At 49.1% G+C, this 24,455-nt stretch overlaps 1 protein-coding gene across 1 annotated transcript in view; it reads left to right on the top strand.

The window, feature by feature from the left end:
* The window catches only part of LOC112243553 (protein FAM126B-like), a 202,560-nt gene that overhangs the window by 55,714 nt on the left and 122,391 nt on the right, over positions 1 to 24,455 (top strand). The window contains exons 5-7 of the mRNA XM_042320080.1: positions 1,606 to 1,785; positions 10,862 to 10,942; positions 18,247 to 18,362. Coding sequence (XP_042176014.1) covers positions 1,606 to 1,785; positions 10,862 to 10,942; positions 18,247 to 18,362 — 377 coding nt within the window. The remainder of the gene's footprint in view (positions 1 to 1,605; positions 1,786 to 10,861; positions 10,943 to 18,246; positions 18,363 to 24,455) is intronic.

Here is a 24,455-nt window from a genome sequence, read left to right on the forward strand (position 1 = left end):
TCTAATGGTTGTATTATATTACCCTGTAGTCTAATGGTTCTATTATGTTACCTTGTAGTCTAATGGTTGTATTATATTACCCTGTAGTCTAATGGTTCTATTATGTTACCTTGTATTCTAATGGTTGTATTATATTACCCTGTAGTCTAATGGTTGTATTATGTTACCCTGTAGTCTAATGGTTGTATTATGTTACCCTATCCCTGTAGTCTAATGGTTGTATTATGTTACTCTATCCCTGTAGTCGAATGGTTGTATTATGTTACTCTATCCCTGTAGTCTAATGGTTGTATTATGTTACTCTGGAGTCTAATGGTTGTATTATATTACCCTGTAGTCTAATGGTTGTATTATATTACTCTATCCCTGGAGTCTAATGGTTGTATTATATTACTCTATCCCTGGAGTCTAATGGTTGCATTATGTTACCTTGTAGTCTAATGGTTGTATTATATTACCCTGTAGTCTAATGGTTGTATTATGTTACCCTATCCCTGTAGTCTAATGGTTGTATTATGTTACTCTGGAGTCTAATGGTTGTATTATATTACCCTGTAGTCTAATGGTTGTATTATATTACCCTGTAGTCTAATGGTTGTATTATATTACTCTATCCCTGTAGTCTAATGGTTGTATTATGTTACCCTGTAGTCTAATGGTTGTATTATATTACCCTGTAGTCTAATGGTTCTATTATGTTACCTTGTAGTCTAATGGTTGTATTATATTACTCTATCCCTGTAGTCTAATGGTTGTATTATATTACCCTGTAGTCTAATGGTTGTATTATATTACTCTATCCCTGTAGTCTAATGGTTGTATTATGTTACTCTGGAGTCTAATGGTTGTGTTATGTTACTCTGGAGTCTAATGGTTGTATTATGTTACTCTGGAGTCTAATGGTTGTATTATATTACTTCGTAGTCCAATGGTTGTATTATGTTACCCTATCCCTGTAGTCTAATGGTTGTATTTTATTACCCTGTAGTCTAATGGTTGTATTATGTTACCCTATCCCTGTAGTCTAATGGTTGTATTATGTTACTCTATCCCTGTAGTCTAATGGTTGTATTATGTTACTCTGGAGTCTAATGGTTGTGTTATGTTACTTCGTAGTCCAATGGTTGTATTATGTTACCCTATCCCTGTAGTCTAATGGTTGTATTTTATTACCCTGTAGTCTAATGGTTGTATTATGTTACTCTATCCCTGTAGTCGAATGGTTGTATTATGTTACTCTATCCCTGTAGTCTAATGGTTGTATTATGTTACCTTGTAGTCTAATCGTTGTATTATGTTACTCTATCCCTGTAGTCTAATGGTTGTATTATATTACCCTGTACTCTAATGGTTGTATTATATTACTTTAACCCTGTAGTCTAATGGTTGTATTATATTACTCTATCCCTGTAGTCTAATGGTTGTATTATATTACCCTGTAGTCTAATGGTTGTATTATATTACTTTAACCCTGTAGTCTAATGGTTGTATTATATTACTCTATCCCTGTAGTCTAATGGTTGTATTATATTACCCTTTAGTCTAATGGTTGTATTATGTTACTCTGGAGTCTAATGGTTGTATTATGTTACTCTATCCCTGTAGCTTCTTGAGCCTGTCTGTCACCAGCTGTTTGAGATGTACCGGAGCTCTGAGGACCGCCTGAGACGCTTCACACTGCAGTTCCTTCCAGAGCTGGTCTGGGTGTACCTCCGCATCACTGCCAGCAGGGACCGCCAGAGCAACGGCTGCATAGAGGCCTTGCTGCTGGGCATATACAACCTGGTAACTACTACTACCTACCTAAACCTACAGAACTAACCTAGTTATAACCCTACCCCTCATGCTAGGCATATGTACAGATGCTGGGGTTCGGAGATGAAAGATGCATTTTTCTATGAAAGATGCTGGATGTTAGGGGTGGGATAGGGCTTTAGTCTCTATGGAAGAGGCTGGATGTTAGGGGTGGGATAGGGCTTTAGTCTCTATGGAAGAGGCTGGATGTTAGGGGTGGGATAGGGCTTTAGTCTCTATGGAAGAGGTTGGATGCTAGGGGTGGGATAGGGCTTTAGTCTCTATGGAAGAGGCTGGATGTTAGTGGTGGGATAGGGCTTTTGTCTCTGGAAGAGGCTGGATTTTAGGGATAGGGAATTTAGCCTCTGGGGGAGGCAGTATTTTGGGGTGGGATAGAGCTTTAGTCTCTGGGGGAGGAAGTATGTTTGGGGTGGAACAGGGATTTAATCTCTATGGAAGAGGCTGGATGTTAGGGGTGGGATAGGGCTTTAGTCTCTATGGAATAGGCTGGATGTTAGGGGTGGGATAGGGCTTTAGTCTCTATGGAAGAGGCTGGATTTTAGGGGTGGGATAGGGCTTTAGTCTCTGGAATAGGCTGGATGTTAGGCGTGGGATAGGGCTTTAGTCTCAATGGAAGAGGCTGGATGTTAGGGGTGGGATAGGGCTTTAGTCTCTATGGAATAGGCTGGATGTTAGGGTGGGATAGGGCTTTAGTCTCTATGGAAGAGGCTGGATGTTAAGGGTGGGATAGGGCTTTAGTCTCTGGGGGAGGAAGTATGTTAGGGGTGGAATAGGGCTTTAATCTCTATGGAAGAGGCTGGATGTTAGGGGTGGGATAGGGCTTTAGTCTCTATGGAATAGGCTGGATGTTAGGGTGGGATAGGGCTTTAGTCTCTATGGAAGAGGCTGGATGTTAGGGGTGGGATAGGGCTTTAGTCTCTATGGAATAGGCTGGATGTTAGGGGTGGGATAGGGCTTTAGTCTCTGTGGAAGAGGCTGGATGTTAGGGGTGGGATAGGGCTTTAGTCTCTATGGAATAGGCTGGATGGTAGGGGTGGGTTAGGGCTTTAGTCTCTATGGAATCAGCTGGATGTTACAGGTGGGCTGGGCTTTAGTCTCTGGGGGAGGAAGTATGTTAGGGGTGGGATAGGGCTTTAGTCTCTATGGAAGAGGCTGGATGTTAGGGTGGGATAGGGCTGTAGTCTATGGAAGAGGATGGATGTTAGCGGTGGGATAGGGCTTTAGTCTCGGAATAGGCTGGATGTTAGGGGTGGGATAGGGCTTTAGTCTCTATGGAAGAGGCTGGATAGGGCTATAGTCTCTATGGAATAGGCTGGATGTTAGGGTGGGATAGGGGTTTAGTCTCTATGGAATAGGCTGGATGTTAGGGTGGGATAGGGCTTTAGTCTCTATGGAAGAGGCTGGATGTTTGGGGTGGGATGGGGCTTTAGTCTCTATGGAATCGGCTGGATGTTAGGGTGGGATAGGGCTTTAGGCTCTATGGAATAGGCTGGATGTTAGGGTGGGATAGGGCTTTAGTCTCTGGAATAGGCTGGATGTTAGCGGTGGGATAGGGCTTTAGTCTCTATGGAATAGGCAGGATGTTAGGGGGATAGGGCTTTAGTCTCTATGGAAGAGGCTGGATGTTAGGGGTGGGATAGGGCTTTAGGCTCTATGGAATAGGCTGGATGTTAGGGGTGGGATAGGGCTTTAGTCTCTATGGAATAGGCTGGATGTTAGGGGTGGGATATTGCTTTAGTCTCTGGGGGAGGAAGTATGTTAGGGGTGGAACAGGGATTTAATCTCTATGGAAGAGGCTGGATGTTAGGGGTGGGATAGGGCTTTAGTCTCTATGGAAGAGGCTGGATGTTAGGGTGGGATAGGGCTTTAGTCTCTATGGAAGAGGCTGGATGTTAGGGGTGGGATAGGGCTTTAGTCTCTATGGAAGAGGCTGGATGTTAGGGGTGGGATAGGGCTTTAGTCTCTATGGAATAGGCTGGATGTTAGGGGTGGGATAGGGCTTTAGTCTCTATGGAAGAGGCTGGATGTTAGTGGGTGGATGGGCTTTTTAGTCTCTCTGGGGGAGGGAATAGTGGGGGGAGGAAGTGTTTGAACAGGGATTTAGGGAGGCTGGATTTAGGGGTGGGAGGGCTTTAGTCTCTATGGAAGAGGCTGGATGTTAGGGGTGGGATAGGGCTTTAGTCTCTGGAAGAGGCTGGATGTTAGGGGTGGATAGGGCTTTAGTCTCTATGGAAGAGGCTGGATGTTAGGGGTGAGTTAGGGCTTTAGTCTCTATGATAGGGCTTTAGTCTCTATGGAATAGGCTGGATGTTAGGGGTGGGATAGGGCTTTAGTCTCTATGGAAGAGGCTGGATGTTAGTCTCTGGGGGAGGAAGTATTTAGGGTGGATAGGGCTTTAGTCTCTATGGAAGAGGCTGGATGTTAGGGGTGGGATAGGGCTTTAGTCTCTATGGAATAGGCTGGATGTTAGGGGTGGGATAGGGCTTTAGTCTCTATGGAAGAGGCTGGATGTTAGGGGTGGGATAGGGCTTTAGTCTCTATGGAATAGGCTGGATGTTAGTAGGGGTGGAATAGTTATAGGGCTTTAGTCTCTATGGAATCAGCTGGATGTTAGGTGGGATGGGCTTTAGTCTCTGGGGGAGGAAGTATGTTAGGGGTGGGATAGGGCTTTAGTCTCTATGGAAGAGGCTGGATGTTAGGGGTGGGATAGGGCTTTAGTCTCTATGGAAGAGGCTGGATGTTAGGGGTGGGATAGGGCTTGGAAGAGGCTAGTCTTTAGTCTCTATGGAATAGGCTGGATGTTAGGGGTGGGATAGGGCTTTAGTCTCTATGGAAGAGGCTGTTAGGGTGGGATAGGGCTTTAGTCTCTATGGAATAGGCTGGATGTTAGGGTGGGATAGGGGTTTAGTCTCTATGGAAGAGGCTGGATGTTAGGGGTGGGATAGGGCTTTAGTCTCTATGGAAGAGGCTGGATGTTAGGGGTGGGATAGGGCTTTAGTCTCTATGGAATCGGCTGGATGTTAGGGTGGGATAGGGCTTTAGTCTCTATGGAATAGGCTGGATGTTAGGGTGGGATAGGGCTTTAGTCTCTATGGAAGAGGCTGGATGTTAGGGGTGGGATAGGGCTTTAGTCTTTGGAAGAGGCTGGATGTTAGTCTTTAGTCTCTATGGAAGAGGCTGGATGTTAGGGTGGATAGGGCTTTAGTCTCTATGGAATAGGCTGGATGTTAGGGGTGGGATAGGGCTTTAGTCTCTATGGAATAGGCTGGATGTTAGGGGTGGGATAGGGCTTTAGTCTCTATGGAATAGGCTGGATGTTAGGGGTGGGATAGGGCTTTAGTCTCTATGGAAGAGGCTGGATGTTAGGGGTGGGATAGGGCTTTAGTCTCTATGGAAGAGGCTGGATGTTAGGGTGGGATAGGGCTTTAGTCTCTATGGAAGAGGCTGGATGTTAGGGGTGGGATGGGCTTTAGTCTCTATGGAATAGGCTGGATGTTAGGGGTGGGATAGGGCTTTAGTCTCTATGGAATAGGCTGGATGTTAGGGGTGGGATAGGGCTTTAGTCTCTATGGAAGAGGCTGGATGTTAGGGGTGGGATAGGGCTTTAGTCTCTATGGAAGAGGCTGGATGTTAGGGGGTGGGATAGGGCTTTAGTCTCTATGGAAGAGGCTGGATGTTAGGGGTGGGATAGGGCTTTAGTCTCTATGGAAGAGGCTGGATGTTAGGGTGGGATAGGGCTTTAGTCTCTGGTCTCTATGGAAGAGGCTGGATGTTAGGGGTGGGATAGGGCTTTAGTCTCTATGGAAGAGGCTGGATGTTAGGGGTGGGATAGGGCTTTAGTCTCTATGGAATCAGCTGGATGTTAGGGTGGGGATAGGGCTTTAGTCTCTATGGAAGAGGCTGGATGTTAGGGTGGGATAGGGCTTTAGTCTCTATGGAAGAGGCTGGATGTTAGGGGTGGGATAGGGCTTTAGTCTCTATGGAAGAGGCTGGATGTTAGGGTGGGATAGGGCTTTAGTCTCTATGGAAGAGGCTGGATGTTAGGGGTGGGATAGGGCTTTAGTCTCTATGGAATAGGCTGGATGTTAGGGGTGGGATAGGGCTTTAGTCTCTATGGAAGAGGCTGGATGTTAGGGTGGATAGGGCTTTAATCTCTATGGATGGATGGGGGTGGGATAGGGCTTTAGTCTCTATGGAATAGGCTGGATGTTAGGGGTGGGATGGGCTTTATAGGGCTTTAGTCTCTATGGAAGAGGCTGGATGTTAGGGGTGGGATAGGGCTTTAGTCTCTATGGAATAGGCTGGATGTTAGGGGTGGGATAGGGCTTTAGTCTCTATGGAAGAGGCTGGATGTTAGGGGGGATGGTCTCTATGGGGATATGTTAGGCTTTAGTCTCTATGGAATAGGCTGGATGTTAGGGGGTGGGATGGGCTTTAGTCTCTATGGAAGAGGCTGGATGTTAGGGTGGGATAGGGCTTTAGTCTCTATGGAAGAGGCTGGATGTTAGGGTGGGATAGGGCTTTAGTCTCTATGGAATAGGCTGGATGTTAGGGTGGGATAGGGCTTTAGTCTCTATGGAAGAGGCTGGATAGGGCTTAGTCTCTATGGAATAGGCTGGATGTTATGGGATAGGGGTTTAGTCTCTATGGAATAGGCTGGATGTTAGGGTGGGATAGGGCTTTAGTCTCTATGGAATAGGCTGGATGTTAGGGGGGGATAGGGCTTTAGTCTCTATGGAATAGGCTGGATGTTAGGGTGGGATAGGGCTTTAGTCTCTGGAAGAGGCTGGAAGAGGCTGGATAGGGCTTTAGTCTCTATGGAATAGGCTGGATGTTAGGGTTTTTAGTCTCTATGGAATAGGCTGGATGTTAGGGGTGGGATAGGGCTTTAGTCTCTATGGAAGAGGCTGGATGTTAGGGTGGGATAGGGCTTTAGTCTCTATGGAAGAGGCTGGATGTTAGGGGTGGGATAGGGCTTTAGTCTCTATGGAAGAGGCTGGATGTTAGGAATAGGCTGGGTTATAGGGCTTTAGTCTCTATGGAAGAGGCTGGATGTTAGGGTGGGATAGGGCTTTAGTCTCTATGGAAGAGGCTGGATGTTAGGGGTGGGATAGGGCTTTAGTCTCTGGATGGAAGAGGCTGGATGTTAGGGGCAGTATGGGGTGGGATAGGGCTTTAGTCTCTGGGGAGGAAGTATGTTTGGGGTGGGATAGGGATTTAATCTCTATGGAAGAGGCTGGATGTTAGGGTGGGATAGGGCTTTAGTCTCTATGGAAGAGGCTGGATGTTAGCTGGATAGGGCTTTAGTCTCTGGAATAGGCTGGATGTTAGGGGTGGGATAGGGCTTTAGTCTCTGGAAGGGCTGGATAGGGCTTTAGTCTCTATGGAATAGGCTGGATGTTAGGGTGGGATAGGGCTTTAGTCTCTATGGAAGAGGCTGGATGTTAGGGGTGGGATAGGGCTTTAGTCTCTATGGAATCAGGCTGGATGTTAGGGGTGGGATAGGGCTTTAGTCTCTATGGAATCGGCTGGATGTTAGGGTGGGATAGGGCTTTAGTCTCTGGAAGAGGCTGGATGTTAGGGGTGGGATAGGGCTTTAGTCTCTATGGAATAGGCTGGATGTTAGGGTGGAAGAGGCTGGAGGGCTTTAGTCTCTATGGAAGAGGCTGGATGTTAGGGGTGGGATAGGGCTTTAGTCTCTATGGAAGAGGCTGGATGTTAGGGTGGGATAGGGCTTTAGTCTCTATGGAATAGGCTGGATGTTAGGGGTGGGATAGGGCTTTAGTCTCTATGGAAGAGGCTGGATGTTAGCGGTGGGATAGGGCTTTAGTCTCTATGGAAGAGGTTGGATGTTAGGGGTGGGATAGGGCTTTAGTCTCTATGGAAGAGGCTGGATGTTAGTGGTGGGATAGGGCTTTTGTCTCTGGAAGAGGCTGGATGTTAGGGGTGGGATAGGGCTTTAGTCTCTGGGGAGGCTGGAGTATTTTAGGGGTGGGATAGGGCTTTAGTCTCTGGGGAAAGGTCTATGTTTGGGGTGGAACAGGGCTTTAATCTCTATGGAAGAGGCTGAATGTTAGGGGTGGGATAGGGCTGTAGTCTCTATGGAAGAGGATGGATGTTAGCGGTGGGATAGGGCTTTAGTCTACGGAATAGGCTGGATGTTAGGGGTGGGATAGGGCTTTAGTCTCTATGGAAGAGGCTGGATAGGGCTATAGTCTCTATGGAATAGGCTGGATGTTAGGGTGGGATAGGGGTTTAGTCTCTATGGAATAGGCTGGATGTTAGGGTGGGATAGGGCTTTAGTCTCTATGGAAGAGGCTGGATGTTTGGGGTGGGATGGGGCTTTAGTCTCTATGGAATCGGCTGGATGTTAGGGTGGGATAGGGCTTTAGTCTCTGGAAGAGGCTGGATGTTAGGGTGGGATAGGGCTTTGGTCTCTATGGAATAGGCTGGATGTTAGGGTGGGATAGGGCTTTAGTCTCTATGGAAGAGGCTGGATAGGGCTTTAGTCTCTGGAATAGGCTGAATGTTAGGGTGGGATAGGGCTTTAGTCTCTATGGAATAGGCTGGATGTTAGGGTGGGATAGGGCTTTAGTCTCTATGGAATAGGCTGGATGTTAGGGTGGGATAGGGCTTTAGTCTCTATGGAAGAGTCTGGATGTTAGGGTGGGATAGGGCTTTAGTCTCTATGGAAGAGTCTGGATGTTAGGGTGGGATAGGGCTTTAGTCTCTATGGAAGAGGCTGGATGTTAGGGTGGGATAGGGCTTTAGTCTCTATGGAAGAGGCTGGATGTTAGTGGTGGGATAGGGCTTTTGTCTCTGGAAGAGGCTGGATTTTAGGGATAGGGAATTTAGCCTCTGGGGGAGGCAGTATTTTGGGGTGGGATAGAGCTTTAGTCTCTGGGGGAGGAAGTATGTTTGGGGTGGAACAGGGATTTAATCTCTATGGAAGAGGCTGGATGTTAGGGGTGGGATAGGGCTGTAGTCTCTATGGAAGAGGATGGATGTTAGCGGTGGGATAGGGCTTTAGTCTACGGAATAGGCTGGATGTTAGGGGTGGGATAGGGCTTTAGTCTCTATGGAAGAGGCTGGATAGGGCTATAGTCTCTATGGAATAGGCTGGATGTTAGGGTGGGATAGGGGTTTAGTCTCTATGGAATAGGCTGGATGTTAGGGTGGGATAGGGCTTTAGTCTCTATGGAAGAGGCTGGATGTTTGGGGTGGGATGGGGCTTTAGTCTCTATGGAATCGGCTGGATGTTAGGGTGGGATAGGGCTTTAGTCTCTGGAAGAGGCTGGATGTTAGGGTGGGATAGGGCTTTGGTCTCTATGGAATAGGCTGGATGTTAGGGTGGGATAGGGCTTTAGTCTCTATGGAAGAGGCTGGATAGGGCTTTAGTCTCTGGAATAGGCTGAATGTTAGGGTGGGATAGGGCTTTAGTCTCTATGGAATAGGCTGGATGTTAGGGTGGGATAGGGCTTTAGTCTCTATGGAATAGGCTGGATGTTAGGCGTGGGATAGGGCTTTAGTCTCTATGGAAGAGTCTGGATGTTAGCGGTGGGATAGGGCTTTAGTCTCTATGGAAGAGTCTGGATGTTAGCGGTGGGATAGGGCTTTAGTCTCTATGGAATCAGCTGGATGTTACGGGTGGGCTGGGCTTTAGTCTCTTGGGGAGGAAGTATGTTAGGGGTGGGATAGGGCTTTAGTCTCTATGGAAGATGCTGGATGTTAGGGGTGGGATAGGTATTTAGTCTCTATGGAAGAGGCTGGATGTTAGGGGTGGGATAGGGCTTTAGTCTCTATGGAAGAGGCTGGATGTTAGGGGTGGGATAGGGCTTTAGTCTCTATGGAAGAGGCTTGGACAGCTGGTGCTGAAGGTCAGATGAAGGTCTGCTGTCGTTACTGGAAGAGGCTACTAAAGCTTTGTCAGGACCTGTGGAAAGGTCAGATCCCTGGGTCTATCTAGTAACTGCTGCAGATATCGTTGTAGAGGGCTCCGTCTTTTTGTGTGTGATGCATAATTTACGATCCTCTGTCTTCTCTCATCTACCATGGCTGTAGACTACTCTCATCAGTTACACAGCACGGCTGTCTTCGGACAGACATTGGATATACAGAGAGAACTTGGCTCTGGGCAGGCAGTCAGGCAGTGAAGGGCATGGTTAGCAATTAGCATAGCATTCAAGGACATGGTTAGCATGGTAGCAGGGTTAGCATTATCACAGCTGTGAAGGGTATGGTTAGCACGATAAGCAATTTTCATAAGCAATTTTCATAAGCAATTTTCATAAGCAATTTTCATGATAAGCAAATAGCATGGTTAGCAATAGCATGGTTAGCACATTAGTGAATGCCCTGGTTGGCATTCACAGTGCTGATCTCATGAAGGATTAGTGTTGGGGTACAGACAGACCCAGTGAGTAACTCTCCCAGAGGATGGACAGAGGATAGGAGAAACTAAGGGCATGCAGTCCATTACGACACAGAGCAGAGGTCACTAAGCTTACTCTCAAAGCACACCCAAACACTGCCCACCAGACTGTTAAAATCAACCTACCCAGCCAAATAAGCTTTTTTTCGTTGACCTCTGCATTGAAGAGCTTGTTTCGTTGACCTCTGCATTGAAGAGCTTGTTTCGACCTCTGCATTGAAGAGCTTGTTTCGTTGACCTCTGCAGGGTAGCCTAGTGGTAAGAGTGTTGGTCTAGGAACCGGAAGGTAGCAAGTTCAAATCCCCGAGCTGACAAGGTACAAATCTGTCGTTCTGCCCCTGAACAGGCAGTTAACCCACTGTTCCTAGGCCGTCATTGAAAATAAGAATTTGTTCTTAACTGACTTGCCTCGTTAAATAAAGGTCTGGCCGTCCAGAATCACAACACACGGCCTTTGGCCCCGTTGAAGCGTGCTCATCGTTTTCCTGACGTTCTCAGCTAACCCGTTTATTCACACGCGCACGCACACACACACGCACTATCAACCAGACTGTTCAAACTAACCAACCCGGCCAAAAAGCTCTCCAACATTACTTTCTCGCTCTGTTTTTTCAGGAGATTGTGGACAAAGATGGGAACAGCAAGCTCCTGTCGTTCACCATCCCCTCCCTGTCCAAGCCCTCTGTGTATCACGAGGTAAGACTGGTAGCCTAGCGTTTAGTGTTGGGCCAGTAACCGAAAGGTCGCTGGTTCGAATGCCCGAGCCGACAAGGTGAAAATTCTGTCTGTGCCTTTGAGAAATGTGCTGATATGCTCCAGGGGCACTGTACTACTAAGCCTGACTCTGGAAAACAACACATTTCACTGCACCTATGAAAATTAAACGGCTTTTCTATGTGTGTTTTGTTGCCCTCTGTCCATCCTCTGTGGGCACATCCCACAGGGTACCGTATTCCAGTACACTATATAGGGAATATTGGGTCATTTGAGACATTAATCGCCTTCACCCATCTCTCCTGGCTGTAAGACAGGCTTATTATCTGACCGTCTGGAGGGTGAAGAATGGAGGCTCTGTGATGTTATTCTCACTCTAGGGGTAACGGTGGTTCACCTCTAGGGGTAACGGTGGTTTATCTAGCTCTCATTGTTCACCTCTAGGGGTAACGGTGGTTTATGTAGCTCTCATTGTTCACCTCTAGGGGTAATGGTGGTTTATGTAGCTCTCATTGTTCACCTCTAGGGGTAATGGTGGTTTATCTAGCTCTCATTGTTCACCTCTAGGGGTAACGGTGGTTTATCTTTCTGCTCTGCTCTGCGGTCGGTCAACCCTTTAGAGAATCAATGAACTGTGCTCATTTTCCTAGCCACCGTACTTCTACACCTGCATTGCTTGCTGTTTGGGGTTTTAGGCTGGGTTTCTGTACAGCACTTTGAGATACCAGCTGATGTAAGAAGGGCTTTATAAATACATTTGATTTGATTAGCCAGGAGGTGTTTACAGGAACACACCAATCTGTTAGCTACTATTGAATGGAGAGAGCGATGCTTTCTACCAGGCCAAATGGAAGTGTTTATGGTCTGGTGTATTACATTAACCACTCAGTCTAATGGCACCCTATTCCCTCTGTAGAGCACTACCCTGTTCCCTCTGTAGAGCACTACCCTGTTCCCTCTGTAGAGCACTACCCTGTTCCCTCTGTAGAGCACTACCCTGTTCCCCCTGTAGAGCACTACCCTGTTCCCCCTGTAGAGCACTACCCTGTTCACTCTGTAGAGCACTACCCTGTTCACTCTGTAGAGCACTACCCTGTTCACTCTGTAGAGCACTACCCTGTTCCTCTGTAGAGCACTACCCTGTTCCCTCTGTAGAGCACTACCCTGTTCACTCTGTAGAGCACTACCCTGTTCAGAGCACTACCCTGTTCCCCCTGTAGAGCACTACCCTGTTCCCTCTGTAGAGCACTACCCTGTTCCCTCTGTAGAGCACTACCCTGTTCCCTGTTCCTCTGTAGAGCACTACCCTGTTCACTCTGTAGAGCACTACCCTGTTCACTCTGTAGAGCACTACCCTGTTCACTCTGTAGAGCACTACCCTGTTCCCTCTGTAGAGCACTACCCTGTTCACTCTGTAGAGCACTACCCTGTTCCCTCTGTAGAGCACTACCCTGTTCCCTCTGTAGAGCACTACCCTGTTCCCTCTGTTCCCTGTTCCTCTGTAGAGCACTACTGTTCCCTGTGTCACTACCCTGTTCCCTCTGAGCACTGCCCTGTTCCCTGTTCCCTCTGTAGAGCACTACCCTGTTCCCCCTGTTCCCTCTGTAGAGCACTACCCTGTTCCCTCTGTAGAGCACTACCCTGTTCCCCCTGTAGAGCACTACCCTGTTCCCTCTGTAGAGCACTGTGGACCCTGGTCAACAGTAGGGCGTTGTGGGCCCTGGTCAACAGTAGGGCGTTGTGGCAGTGCACAATTTGCCCAGCGTCATCCGGGTAAGATAAGGGTTTGGCAAGCTTTAACGAATCCGTGTGCGCTGACACGGTCACCAGCTGTACGGTGTTTCCTCGACACATGGTGCGGCTTGGCAGGGTCGTATTTCGAAGGATGCATGGCTCTCGACCTTCGCCTCTCCTGAGTCCGTACGGGAGTTGCAGCGATGGGACAAGACTGTAACTACCAATTGGATATCATGAAATTGGAGGTAAAAAGTAACAAAAAAGAAATGAAACCCTTTTTACTCAGGCTCCCTTTCCAGCATTGGGGAACATTACAGTTCCTCTGCTGGCACCCGCTACGTCTGTTTCTATGGCACAAACTGTTCATACCACTCTGGTTGGTGGAGAAAACATTTAGCAGGTTTAAAGCTTATTTTCTTGCAATTATACACATTGTACCATGTCTAATGTGTTTTCGTGTGATATTTGATTGATAACTCTGATAACTCTAACTCTATGGGCTAAACGTTAGCTGACATGGGCTAGTTAATTAGGACATTTCCGGCTAGTTATAAATATCTCTCTAAGGTCTGCAGTGACTGACATGACAAGAGGAACTGATGATGTACTACCCAATTTAGAAATGTCACTTTGTGAATTCTGCTATTCCAACTTTAGAGTCTAAAGCCGGACTGAGTTCCTTAATAAAAGCCTGCTCTCCCTGCCGACCCCTAAGCGCCCTCCCCATTCAACAGTAGGCAGCGCTCTACGTGACATCAGTATTACCCCACAGCATGCTGGACTAGCATATCCTCCATACACTACTAGTCTCATCCAGAATGAATTCCCTCTCTGCTTTCTCCCCCTGATACCAGAAACCAGTTCACTGAAAGGAGGTCTCTGCTCACTGCCACAATGACTGAGTGTCTCTGGCTCTGCATCACCTCAGAGGAGAGCTCTATTCTACAGTACAGTGTGCCAGTTCAGCCCAGGCCAATGTTCCTATTTAAAGGCTGCCTATCCTTACTGCAGTGCTGTGGCGTGTAGTCTCATATGGGGCCTATTTCTACGTGCGTTGAGGCATTCTCTCCTAGTACACAAGCAGACTGACAGAAACACGGAACTCTGACATAACCCAGGAAATATGAACAAAGGAAACGATACATTGTACAAGTACAATAAACATGGCACCCACTCAGCGGGTAAGAAATGATGAATGAAAATGTCTTGTTTCAAACATGAAGCGCTAGCTAAACTCAGCAAAAAAAGAAACATCCTCTCACTGTCAACTGTGTTTATTTTCAGCAAACTTAACATGTGTAAATATTTGTAGGAACATAACAAGATTCAACAACTGAGACATAAACTGAACAAGTTCCACAGACATGTGACTAACAGAAATTGAATGTGTCCCTGAACAAAGGGGGTGTTAAAAGGAACAGTCAGTATCTGGTGTGGCCACCAGCTGCATTAAGTACTGCAGTGCATCTCCTCATGGACTGCACTAGATTTGCCAGTTCTTGCTGTGAGATGTTACCCCACTCTTCCACCAAGGCGCCTGTAAGTTCCCGGACATTTCTGGGGGGAATGGCCCTAGCCCTCACCCTCCGATCCAACAGGTCCCAGACGTGCTCAATGGGATTGGGATCCGGGCTCTTCGCTGGCTATGGCAGAACACTGACATTTCTGTCTTGTAGGAAATCATGCACAGAATGAGCAGTATGGCTGGTGGCATTGTCATGCTGGAGGGTCATGTCATGATGAGCCTGCAGGAAGGGTACCACATGAGGGAGGAGGATATCTTCCCTGTAATACACAGCGTTGAGATTGCCTGCAATGATGTCAAGCTCAGTCCGATGATGCTGTGACACTCCGCCTCAGACCATGACGGACCCTCCACCTCCAAATCGATCCCGCTCCAGAGTACAGGCCACAGTGTAATGTTCATTCCTTTGACGATAAACGCGAATCCGACCATCACCCCTGATGAGACAAACCGCGACTCATCAGTGAAGAGCACTTTTTGCCAGTCCTGTCTGGTCCAGTGACAGTGAGTTTGTGCCCATGGGCAACGTTGTTGTCAGTGATGTCTGGTGAGGACCTGCCTTACAACAGGCCTACATGCCCTCATTCCAGCCTCTCTCAGCCTATTGCGGACAGTCTGAGCACTGATTGAGGGATTGTGCATTCCTGGTGTAACTCAGGCAGTTGTTGTTGCCATCCTGTACCTGTCACACAGGTGTGATGTTCGGATGTCCCGATCCTGTGCAGGTGTTACACGTGGTCTGCCACTGCGAGGACGATCAGCTGTCCGTCCTGTCTCCCTGTAGTGCTGTCTTACAGTCTCACAGTACGGACATTGTAATTTATTGCTCTGGCCACATCTGCAGTCCTAATGCCTCCTTGCAGCATGCCTAAGGCACGTTCACGCAGATGAGCAGGGACCCTGGGCATCTTTCTTTTGGTGTTTTTTTTGCTGAGTTTATTATTGCAGGATTAGATGGAATATAGATTTACTACATATGCATTTAAATGTGTGAAAGCAACAGCGAACATTTCAACATGAGAACAAAGCTTTTCACTGGCGGGAGTTTGCAGAGTGCAAGAGAAATCAAATCAAATTGTATTTGTCACATGAACTGAATACAACAGGAGACCTTAAAGTGAAATGCTTACAAGGCCTTAACCACCAATGCAGTTTTAAGAAAATAAGAGATAAGAAATACTTAAAGAGCAGCAGTAAATAACAACAGCGGGGCTATATACAGGGTGTACCAGTACAGAGTCAATGTGGAGGCTATATACAGGGTGTACTGGTACAGAGTCAATGTGGAGGCTGTATACAGGGGGTACCGGTACAGAGTCAATGTGGAGGCTATATACAGGGTGTACCAGTACAGAGTCAATGTGCGGGGGCACCGGTCTCAAGGTAATTGAGGTATTATGTACATGTGGGTAGAGTTATTAAAGTGACTATGCATAGATGATAAGAGTAGCAGCAGCATAGAAGAGGGGTTGGGGGGGGCAATGCAATTAGATTGGCTGAGTCTTATGGCCTCTTGGACACAGACTTGGTGCTCCGGTACCACTCACGGTGCGGTAGCAGAGAGAACAGTCTATGGCTAGCGTGGCTGGAGTCTTTGACAATTTTTAGGCCTTTCTCTGACACCGCCTCATATAGAGGTCCTGGATGGCAGGAAACTTGACCCCGGTGTTGTACTGGTCCGTATGCACTACCCTCTGTAGTACCTTGCGGTTGGAGGCTGAGCTGTTGCCATAACAGGCAGTGATGCAACCCGTCAGGATGTTCTCGATGGTGCAGCTGTAGAACCTTTTTAGGATCTGAGGACCCAGGCCAAATCTTTTCAGTCTCCTAAGGGGGAATGGGTTTTGTCGTGCCCTCTTCACAACTGTCTTGGTGTGCTTGGACCATGTTAGTTTGTTGGTGATGTGGACACCAAGGAACTTGAAGCTCTCAACCTGCTCCACTACAGCCCCGTTGAAGAGAATGGGGGTGTGCTCCGTCCTCCTTTTCCTGTAGTCCACAATCATCTCCTTTGTCTTGATCACGTTGAGGGAGAGGTTGTTATCCTGGCACCACACGGCCAGATCTGTGACCACTTCCCTATAGGTTGTTTCTTCGTTGTTGGTGATCAGGCCTACCAGTGTTGTGTCATCAGCAAACTTAATGATTGTGTAGGAGTCTTGCCTGGCCATGCAGTCATAAGTGAACAGGGAGTACAGGTGTGGACTGAGCACACACCCCAGAGGGGCCCCGGTGTTGAGGCTCAGTGTCGCGGATGTGTTACCTACCCTTACCACCTGGGTGTGGCCCGTCAGGAAGTCCAGGATCCATTTGCAGAGGGAGGTGTTTAGTCCCAGGATCCTTAGCTTAGTGATGAGGTTTGTGGGCACTATGGTGTTGAACGCTGAGCTGTTGTCAATGAATAACATTCTCACATAGGTATTCCTTTTGTCCAGGTGGGAAAGAGCAATGTAGAGTGCAGAAGAGATTGCATCTGTGGATCTGTTTGGACGGTATGCAAGTAGGAGTGGGTCTAGGGTTTCTGGGATAATGGTGTTGATGTGAGCCATGACCAGCCTTTCAAAGCATTTCATGGCTACAGACGTGACTGCTACGGGTCGATTGTCATTTAGGCAGGTTACCTTAGTGTATTTGGTCACATGGACTATGGTGGTCTGCTTGAAAATGTTGGTATTACAGACTCGGACAGGGAGAGGTTGAAAATGTCAGTGAAGACACTTTCCAGTTGGTCAGCGCATGCTCGGAGTACATGTCCTGGTAATCTGTCTGTCCCAGCAGCCTTGTGAATGCTGACCTGTTTAAAGGTCTTACTCACATCGGCTATGGAGAGCGTGATCACACAGTCGTCCGGAACAGCTGATGCTCTCATGAATGTTTCAGTGTTATTTGCCTCGACGCGAGCATAGAAGTTATTTTGCTCGTCTGGTGTCACTGGGCAGCTCTCGGCTGTGCTTCCCTTTGTGGTCTGTAATGGTTTGCAAGCCCTGCCACAACTGATGAGCGGAGCCGGTGTAGTCCGATTTGATCTTAGTCGAAGCTTTGCCTGTTTGATGGTTTGTCTGAGGGCATAGCGGGATTTCTTTTAAGCTTCCAGGTTAGAGTCCCTCTCCTTGAAGCAAGTTTAAGATCACCATACGCAATGCCAAGCATCGGGTGGAGTGGTGTAAAGCTCGCTGCCATTGGACTCTGGAGCAGTGGAAACGTGTTCTCTGGAGTCATGAATCAGGCTACACTATCTGGCAGTCTGACGGAATAATCCGGGTTCAGTGGATGCCAGGATAACGTTACCTGCCCCAATGCATAGTACTGACTAAAGTTTGGTGGAATAGGAAAAATGGTCTGGGGCTTTTTTTCATGTTTCTGGCTAGGCCTCTTAGTTCCAGTGAAGGGAAATCTTAATGCAACAGCATACAATGACATTCTAGACGATTCTGTGCTTCCAAATTTGTAGCAACAGTTTTGGGAAGTCTCTTTCCTGTTTCAGCATGACAATTCCCCCGCACAAAGCGAGGTCCATACAGAAATGGTTTGTCGAGATTGGTGTGGAAGAACTTGATTGGCCGCACAGAACCCGGTTGACCTCTACTGCATCTGACACCTTTGGGATGAATTGGAACGCCGACTGCGAGCCAGGCCTAATCGCCCAACATCAGTGCCCGACCTCACTAATGCTCTTGTGGCTGAATGGAAGCAAGTCCCTGCAGCAATGTTCCAACTTCGACTGTAAAGCCTTCCCAGAAGAGTGGATTTAACCCCATCATTTTGGGCATTAAACAGTCTCCATATATACTTCCAATTTAATTTCTGCAGTGGCTACATCTTGTTATAGGTATGCTTGTCATTGGCCTAGGAAGTTTTTTTAGTTGTTGCATAAAAATAAACATTCTGGGCAGACTGTGTCAGACTGCAATGGTCTCATGTTTTCATCAGGTAAATAATGCTGTGTGTCAGAATGTAATGGTCTCCTCTGCTAAATGGTTAGTTAGTTGCTGTTAGTTGTTGATGTGTGTGGCTTCCTTTCCAGCCCTCCAGTCTGGGCTCCATGGGTCTGACCGAGGGAGCTCTGAGTCATCATGACCTCATCAGGGTCGTCTACAGCGGGCTGCACCCTCAGAGAGAAACTTTCACTGCCCAGAACAGGTACTCCTGACCCCTAACCCCCAGAGACCTACACTGCCCAGATCAGGTACTCCTGACCCCTAACTCCCGGAGACCTACACTGCCAAGAACAGGTACTCCTGACCCCTAAACCCCCAGAGACCTACACAGCCCAAAACAGGTACTCCTGACTCCTAACCCCCAGAGACCTACACTGCCCCTCTCTCCCTGTCTCTGATCCCCATGTCCCCTCTCTCCTTGTCCCCAGTCCCCCCCATCTCTCTGGCCCTTCTCACCCTGGCCCCTCTCCTCTTGGCCACCGATCCCTTTGTCCTCTGTCTGTCTGTCTCTCTGTCTGTCTGTCTCTCTGTCTGTCTGTCTCTCTGTCTGTCTCGCTCTGTCTGTCTGTCTCGCTCTGTCTGTCTGTCTCGCTCTGTCTGTCTGTCTCGCTCTGTCTGTCTCGCTCTGTCTGTCTCGCTCTGTCTGTCTGTCTCGCTCTGTCTGTCTGTCTCGCTCTGTCTGTCTGTCTCGCTCTGTCTGTCTGTCTCGCTCTGTCTGTCTGTCTCGCTCTGTCTGTCTGTCTCGCTCTGTCTGTCTGTCTCGCTCTGTCTGTCTGTCTCGCTCTGTCTGTCTGTCTCGCTCTGTCTGTCTGTCTCGCTCTGTCTGTCTGTCTCTGCTCTGTGTCTGTCTGTCTGTCTGTCTGTCTCGCTCTGTCTGTCTGTCTGTCTCGCTCTGTCTATCTCGCTCTGTCTGTCTGTCTGTCTCGCTCTGTCTGTCTGTCTCGCTCTGTCTGTCTCTCGCTCTGTCTCGCTCTGTCTGTCTGTCTCGCTCTGTCTGTCTCGCTCTGTCTCTGTCTGTCTCGCTCTGTCTCTGTCTGTCTGGCTCGCTCTGTCTGTCTGTCTGTCTGGCTCGCTCTGTCTGTCTGGCTCGCTCTGTCTGTCTGGCTCGCTCTGTCTGGCTCGCTCTGTCTGTGTCTGTCTGTCTGTCTGGCTCGCTCTGTCTGTCTGGCTCTCTCTGTCTGTCTGGCTCGCTCCTGTCTGGCTCGCTCTGTCTGGCTCTCTGGCTCTGCTCTGCTCGCTCTGTCTGTCTGGCTCGCTTGCTCTTTCTGTCTGGCTCGCTCTGCTCTGTCTGGCTTGCTCGCTCGCTCTGTCTGGCTTGCTCGCTGCTCTTTCTGTCTGGCTTGCTCGCTCGCTCTGTCTGTCTGGCTCGCTCTGTCTGTCTGTCTGGCTCGCTCTCTGTCTGGCTCGCTCTGTCTGTCTGTCTGGCTCTGGTCTCTCTCTCTCTGGTCTCTCTCTCTCTCTGGTCTCTCGGTCTGTCTCGGTCTGTCTGGCTCGCTCTGTCTGTCTGTCTGGCTCTGGTCTCTCTCTCTCTGGTCTCTCTCTCTGGTCTCTCTGGTCTCTCTCTCTCTCTGGTCTGTCGGTCTCTCTCTCTGGTCTCTCTCTCTCTCTGGTCTCTCTCTCTCTGGTCTCTCTCTCTCTCTGGTCTCTCTCTCTCTCTGGTCTCTCTCTGGTCTCTCTCTCTGGTCTCTCTGGTCTCTCTGGTCTCTCTCGCTCTCTGGTCTCTCTCTCTCTCTCTGGTCTCTCTCTCTGGTCTCTCTGGTCTCTCTCTCTCTGGTCTCTCTCTCTCTCTGGTCTCTCTCTCTCGCTCTCTGGTCTCTCTCTCTCTCTCTGGTCTCTCTCTCTCTCTCTGGTCTCTCTCTCTCGCTCTCTGGTCTCTCTCTCTCGCTCTCTGGTCTCTCTCTCTCTCTCTGGTCTCTCTCTCTCGCTCTCTGGTCTCTCTCTCTCTCTCTCTGGTCTCTCTCTCGCTCTCTGGTCTCTCTCTCTCTGGTCTCTCTCTCTCTCTCGCTCTCTGGTCTCTCTCTCTCTGGTCTCTCTCTCTCTCTGGTCTCTCTCTCTCTCTGGTCTCTCTCTCTCTCTCTCTGGTCTCTCTCTCTCTCTCTCTGGTCTCTCTCTCTCTCTCTCTGGTCTCTCTCTCTCTCTCTGGTGGTCTCTCTCTCTCTCTGTGTCTCTCTCTCTGGTCTCTCTCTCTCTGGTCTCTCTCTCTCTCTCTGGTCTCTCTCTCTCTCTCTCTGGTCTCTCTCTCTCTCTGGTCTCTCTCTCTGGTCTCTCTCTGGTCTCTCTCTCTCTGGTCTCTCTCTGGTCTCTCTCTCTCTCTCTGTCTCTCTCTCTCTCTCTCTCTGGTGTCTGTCTCTCTCTCTCTGGTCGCTCTCTCTCTCTGGTCGCTCTCTCTCTGGTCGCGCTCTCTCTCTGGTCTCTCTCTCTCTCTCTCTGGTGTCTGTCTCTCTCTCTCTCTGGTCTGACTCTCTCTCTCTCTCTCTGTCTCTCTCTCTATACTCTGGTCTCTCTCTGGTCTCTCTCTCTGGTGTCTCTCTCTCTCTCTCTCTGGTCTCTCTCTCTCTCTCTGGTCTCTCTCTCTCTCTCTGTCTCTCTGGTGGTCTCTCTCTCTCTCTCTCTCTCTGGTGTCTCTCTCTGGTCTCTCTGGTGTCTCTCTCTCTCTCTCTCTCTCTCTCTCTCTCTCTCTGGTCTCTCTCTCTCTCTGTGTCTCTCTCTCTCTCTCTCTCTCTCTCTCTCTCTCTCTCTCTCTGGTGTCTCTCTCTCTCTCTCTCTCTCTGGTGTCTCTCTCTCTCTCTCTAGTGTCTCTCTCTCTCTCTCTCTCTCTCTGGTCTCTCTCTCTCTCTCTCTGGTCTCTCTCTCTCTGGTCTCTCTCTCTCTGGTCTCTCTCTCTCTGGTCTCTCTCTCTCTCTGGTCGCTCTCTCTCTCTCTGGTCGCTCTCTCTCTGGTCGCTCTCTCTCTCTCTCTCTGGTCTCTCTGGTCTCTCTGGTCTCTCTCTCTCTGGTCTCTCTCTCTGGTCGCTCTCTCTGGTGGCTCTCTCTCTGGTCTCTCTCTCTGGTCTCTCTCTCTGGTCTCTCTCTCTCTGGTCGCTCTCTCTCTGGTCGCTCTCTCTCTGGTCTCTCTCTGGTCTCTCTCTCTGGTCTCTCTCTCTCTGGTCGCTTCTCTCTCTGGTCTCTCTCTCTCTCTCTCTGGTCTCTCTCTCTCTGGTCTCTCTGGTGTCTCTCTCTCTCTCTCTCTCTGGTGTCTCTCTCTCTCTCTCTCTCTCTCTCAGGTAATCTATCTCTCTCTGGTCTCTCTCTCTAATGGTCTCTCTCTCTCTCTCTCTCTCTCTATATGGTGTCTGTCTCTCTCTCTCTCTCTGGTCTCTGGTCTCTCTCTCTCTGGTCGCTCTCTCTCTCTCTCTCTGTTCTGGTGTCTGTCTCTCTCTCTCTCTCTCTCTCTGGTCTCTCTCTCTCTCTGGTCTCTCTCTCTCTCTCTGGTCTCTCTCTCTGGTCGCTCTCTCTCTGGTCGCTCTCTCTGGTCTGCTCTCTCTGGTCGAAACTCTCTCTCTCTGGTCTCTCTCTCTGGTCGTCTCTCTCTGGTCTCTCTCTCTCTCTGGTCTCTCTCTCTCTGGTCGCTCTCTCTCTCTCTGGTCTCTCTCTCTGGTCGCTCTCTCTCTGGTCTCTCTCTCTCTGGTCGCTCTCTCTCTCTCTGGTCGCTCTCTCTCTCTCTGGTCGCTCTCTCTCTCTCTCTCTGGTCTCTCTCTCTCTCTCTGGTCGCTCTCTCTCTCTCTGGTGCTCTCTCTCTCTCTGGTCGCTCTCTCTCTCTGGTCGCTCTCTCTCTCTCTGGTCGCTCTCTCTCTCTGGTCGCTCTCTCTCTCTCTGGTCGCTCTCTCTCTCTCTCTGGTCGCTCTCTCTCTCTCTCTGGTGTCGCTCTCTCTCTGGTGTCTCTCTCTCTGGTGTCTCTCTCTCTGGTGTCTGTCTCTCTCTCTGGTGTCTCTCTCTCTCTCTGGTGTCTCTCTCTCTCTCTGGTCTCTCTCTCTCTCTCTCTCTCTGTCTCTCTCTCTCTGGTCTCTCTCTCTCTGGTGTCTCTCTCTCTCTCTGGTGTCTCTCTCTCTCTCTGGTCTCTCTCTCTCTGTCTCTCTCTCTGTCTGTCTGGTATCTCTCTCTCTCTCTCTGTCTCTCTCTCTCTCTCTGGTGTCTCTCTCTCTCTGTCTCTCTCTCTCTCTCTCTCTCTGGTGTCTCTCTGGTGTCTCTCTCTCTGGTGTCTCTCTCTCTCTCTGGTGTCTCTCTCTGGTCTCTCTCTCTCTCTGGTGTCTCTCTCTGGTCTCTCTCTCTCTCTGGTCGCTCTCTGGTCGCTCTCTCTCTGGTCTCTCTCTCTCTCTGGTCTCTCTCTGGTCGCTCTCTGGTCTCTCTCTTTGTCTCGCTCTCTCTCTGGTCGCGCTCTCTCTGGTCGCTCTCTCTCTCTGGTCGTCTCTCTCTCTGGTCTCTCTCTCTGGTGTCTGTCTGTCTCTCTCTCTCTCTCTGGTGTCTGTCTCTCTCTCTCTCTCTCTCTGGTGTGTGTCTCTCTCTCTCTGGTGTGTCTCTCTCTCTCTCTCTCTGGTGTGTCTCTCTCTCTCTCTGGTGTGTCTCTCTCTCTCTCTCTCTCTCTCTCTGGTGTGTCTCTCTCTCTCTCTCTGGTCTGTCTCTCTCTCTCTATCTCTCTCTCTCTCTCTGATGTGTATCTCTCTCTCTCTGGTGTGTGTCTCTCTCTCTCTCTGGTGTCTCTCTCTCTGGTGTCTCTCTCTCTCTCTGGTCTCTCTCTCTCTCTCTCTCTCTGGTGTGTCTCTCTGATGTGTCTCTCTCTCTGGTGTGTCTCTCTCTCTCTCTCTCTGGTCTCTCTCTCTCTCTCTCTGGTGTGTCTCTCTCTCTCTCTGTCTCTCTGGTCTCTCTCTCTCTCTCTGTCTCTCTCTCTCTGGTCTGGTCTCTCTCTGGTCTCTCTCTCTCTGGTGTGTCTCTCTCTCTCTCTCTCTCTCTCTCTGGTGTCTCTCTCTCTCTCTCTGGTGTGTCTCTCTCTCTGGTGTGTCTCTCTCTCTCTGGTCTCTCTCTGGTCTCTCTCTGGTGTCTCTCTCTGGTGGTCTCTCTCTGGTCTCTCTCTCTCTGGTCTCTCTCTTTCTCTCTGGTCTCTCTCTGGTCTCTCTCTCTGGTCTCTCTCTCTGGTCTCTCTGGTCTCTCTCTCTGGTCTCTCTCTCTGGTCTCTCTCTGGTCTGGTCTCTCTCTGGTCTCTCTCTCTCTGGTCTCTCTCTCTGGTCTCTCTCTGGTCTGTCTCTCTCTGGTCTCTCTCTCTCTCTCTCTGGTCTCTCTCTCTCTGGTCTCTCTCTCTCTCTGGTCTCTCTCTCTCTCTGGTCTCTCTCTCTCTGGTCTCTCTCTCTCTCTCTCTCTCTCTGGTCTCTCTCTGGTCTCTCTCTGGTCTCTCTGGTCTCTCTCTCTCTCTCTGTCTCTCTGGTCTCTCTCTCTCTGGTCTGTCTCTCTGGTCTCTCTCTCTGGTCTCTCTCTCTCTCTGGTCTCTCTCTCTCTGGTCTCTCTCTCTCTCTGGTCTCTCTCTGGTCTCTCTCTCTCTCTGGTCTCTCTCTCTCTGGTCTCTCTCTCTCTCTGGTCTCTCTCTCTCTCTCTGGTCTCTCTCTGGTCTCTCTCTCTCTCTCTCTCTCTGGTCTCTCTCTATCTGGTCTGATCTCTGGTCTCTCTCTCTCTGGTCTCTCTCTCTGGTCTCTCTCTCTCTCTGGTCTCTCTCTCTCTATCTGGTCTCTCTCTCTGGTCTCTCTCTCTGGTCTCTCTGGTCTCTCTCTCTCTCTCTCTCTCTGGTCTCTCTCTCTCTGGTCTCTCTCTCTCTCTGGTCTCTCTCTCTCTCTCTGGTCTCTCTCTCTCTGGTCTCTCTCTCTCTCTCTCTCTCTGGTCTCTCTCTCTCTCTGGTCTCTCTGTCTCTCTCTGGTCTCTCTCTCTGGTCTCTCTCTGGTCTCTCTCTGGTGTCTCTGGTGTCTCTCTGGTCTCTCTCTGGTGTGTCTCTTTCTCTCTGGTGTGTCTCTTTCTCTGGTCTCTCTCTGGTCTCTCTCTCTGGTCTCTCTGGTCTCTCTCTCTCTCTCTGGTGTCTCTCTGGTCTCTTCTCTCTGGTGTCTCTCTTTCTCTCTGGTCTCTCTTCTCTCTGGTCTCTCTGGTCTCTCTCTCTCTGGTCTCTCTCTCTCTGGTCTCTCTCTCTCTCTGGTCTCTCTCTCTCTCTGGTCTCTCTCTCTCTGGTCTCTCTCTGGTCTCTCTCTCTGGTCTCTCTCTCTGGTCTATATATCTCTGGTCTC

Source organism: Oncorhynchus tshawytscha, linkage group LG03 (genome assembly GCF_018296145.1).
Source record: "Oncorhynchus tshawytscha isolate Ot180627B linkage group LG03, Otsh_v2.0, whole genome shotgun sequence".
Lineage (NCBI taxonomy): Eukaryota > Metazoa > Chordata > Actinopteri > Salmoniformes > Salmonidae > Oncorhynchus > Oncorhynchus tshawytscha.